General features: G+C 37.5%; 1 protein-coding gene across 1 annotated transcript in view; it reads left to right on the top strand.

Annotated features, from left to right (window-relative positions):
* LOC111399975 (E3 ubiquitin-protein ligase PRT6-like) overlaps positions 1 to 2,800 on the top strand; it is a 19,007-nt gene that overhangs the window by 4,081 nt on the left and 12,126 nt on the right. The window contains exons 4-7 of the mRNA XM_023027454.1: positions 650 to 738; positions 976 to 2,247; positions 2,321 to 2,537; positions 2,592 to 2,615. Of these exons, the coding sequence (XP_022883222.1) occupies positions 650 to 738; positions 976 to 2,247; positions 2,321 to 2,537; positions 2,592 to 2,615 (1,602 nt within the window). The remainder of the gene's footprint in view (positions 1 to 649; positions 739 to 975; positions 2,248 to 2,320; positions 2,538 to 2,591; positions 2,616 to 2,800) is intronic.

Here is a 2,800-nt window from a genome sequence, read left to right as displayed (position 1 = left end):
TTTTTTAAGCTAAGATAGGGAAGTGAAAAAGTTAGTAGACTTTTGAGAGAGTAAAATGAAAGGGTGGGCACTGGAGAGAAATAATTCGGCAAAACCGAAGGCTCCGATGATCATTTTAGAGAGAAAAAATGAATTTAAGCTGAGGAGACGAGAGTATGATGGGAAATGAAGATAAGAATAAATATAGGATTTAAAAAGGATTTAAAGTAGGTTTGGTTTAAATTTTGTTTGTTATGATGTCTAATTATAACAAATATAATTTAATCAAACTCTACTTTAAAAGCTATCTAAATCCTGTACTTATCCTTATCTTCATTTCTCACTAAGCCACGTGAGAAGCTACACAGAGTCTGACCATGGTTTTAGATGCTGCAAGACTTGGACGCCAAATCTTTTTAAGTTCCCATTTGGTAGAAAAGAAAATAGGTGGAATAGTGTTTTTTTTTTGAAAAATGAGTGAAGGAAAAGTTTTTGATTTACGTGTAATATTATTTTATGGAAGACTGTGTAGTTGAAAATAGGAGAGAGAAAAATGAATTGTAATGTAATGAAAATAAATGGGGGCCAAACGGGAGCTAAGTTGTCGAATTAGAATTTAGTGAATGTGTGGACTTCTTAAGCAATTGAATTAATTTCTACTTATATTTAGTTACTATTAAGACATTTCATAGAGCTGCTCCTCAAGAGATACCCGAAGTGTTATATTGTCACAAGGATTCAAAGGGGAATGCTTAAAATGTCTGTAGCATTTTCCAATTGTAGGCAACACTTTTGTGATTTTCTTAGGAACTGATAATTTAACATAGTTGTTCATCATGATTTTTTCTGTTCTTGTTCTTGTCTTGGGTTTGTACAATACTTCTAGCTTGTTGTGTGTTAATTCTAACTGTTTGAATTTGTTATATTGTTTCTCCTTTGTCTGGTAGTGGTCCCCCATCTCTGATTATTTTAATGGTGTGCTTCGTTATTTATTAGTGGAGTCTACTTATATGTTTGCCCTAAGTTCTTTTTGCATAAAAGAAGGTTGAATTTAGTTTCTTTGCAGGTTGCTAAATGGTCAAACTTGTATGAAACTACTGTTCGTGTGGTTGAACATATAAGATTTGTCATGAGTCACTCTGTCGTATCCAAATACTTATGCCATGGTGGGAGAGATTTTGTTAGAACGTGGATGAGATTATTGGGTTCTGTGCAAGGAATGAACCCTCACAAGCGAGAAACTGGTAGTCACATAGAAGAAGAAAATGAAAATATTCATCTGCCTTTTGTTTTATGTCACTCCATATCAAACATTCTTTATCTCTTAGTCGCTGGAGCATTTTCTATGAATTCTAGTGAGGAGACTAATGAAGATGCTTTCTTCAGCGCTTGTAAACCAGAGTTCGAAGACCAAGATAGACTAAGACATGCAAAAGTGGGAAGGCTATCGCAGGACAGCTCCGTAGGTAGTGTTATAGGGAAGAATGCATTTGATCATGCATCCAAGGCCGCCGACAATATTCCTATTCCATCATCTGCTTTATGGTTAACATTTGAGTGCTTGAGGGCTATCGAAAATTGGTTGGTAACTGATAACACGGTTGGCCCTCTCAGTATCTTGTCTCCAAAATCAAGTAATGGCTCTGGTAATAATTTCTTAGCTTTAAAAAGAACGCTGTCTAAGTTTAGAAGAGGCAGGCCCATTTTTAAATCGTTCACTTCATCTGATAGTAAGCTTACAGTTTCAAGTGAAGTTTTTAGTAAACGATGTTCTTCACCATCCCATGGTGGTTTTAACGTTGGTGTAGGATTGGACTGTGGCCGACCTATTGGACAAGAGGCTGACCCTGGAGGTTGTGATGACAGTACGTTGGATGGAGGAAGTTCAGCTGAGTTTGAAGGCCTCCGATTTCTGAATTTTTCAGATTGGCCAGATGTCATGTATGATGTTAGTTCACAGGGTATCTCAGTTCATATTCCCTTGCACCAGTTACTTTCGATGATTCTGCGGAGGGCACTCAAACAATGTTATGGTGAATCAGCATCGTTGGATATGATGAGTGCCAGGGCTACATATAGGTCGTCTGCGATATATAATGACTTTCTTGGACACATGTTAGGAGGTTGCCACCCTTATGGATTTTCTGCCTTTGTGATGGAGCATCCCCTTCGAATAAGAGTGTTCAGTGCCGAGGTTCATGCTGGAATGTGGCGTAGGAACGGGGATGCTCCCATATTATCAAGCGAGTGGTATCGTTCAGTTCGCTGGTATGTGAGTCTCTATTATGTATCAGATCATTGAAAGCTCTGCTTTGACAGTTATATTTTGTGGTTTGTGCAGGTCTGAACAGGGTCAAGAGCTTGATCTATTCTTGCTGCAGTGTTGTGCTGCATTAGCTCCCGCCGATCTCTATGTCAAGAGAATCTTAGAACGTTTTGGGCTATCAAACTATCTGTCCTTGAATCTTAACCCGTCTAGTGAGTATGTAATTTTCTCTTCCGACTTCTCAGCAATTTTTTTTTCTTCAAAAGAAAGGCCTTTATCATGGTTTCATGCATGATTGATCCGAGATTTTAAGCATGCTTTGTTAGAGTATGTTTCTACTTTGTAGATCAAATTGTTTGCCATTGGTGGAGTAAGCTAGCATACAATCTTTGAAGTTTGGTCTACTGAGTATCTACGAGGGTGTCTCTATACATTAGGACTAATCTATGATGTCAGTTTTTATAGTGAGCAAATAATATTGTCTATTCAAACTGTTTACCATCATTACTTTATTTTCCGAGTCAGAAGCAGTTATTTTTAGTAGTTCAGGTTGAC

Source organism: Olea europaea, chromosome 9 (assembly GCF_002742605.1).
Source record: "Olea europaea var. sylvestris chromosome 9, O_europaea_v1, whole genome shotgun sequence".
NCBI classification, from domain to species: Eukaryota; Viridiplantae; Streptophyta; class Magnoliopsida; order Lamiales; family Oleaceae; genus Olea; species Olea europaea.
Note: the sequence above shows the minus strand (reverse complement) of the source record. Positions and strands in the feature narration are given on the sequence as shown.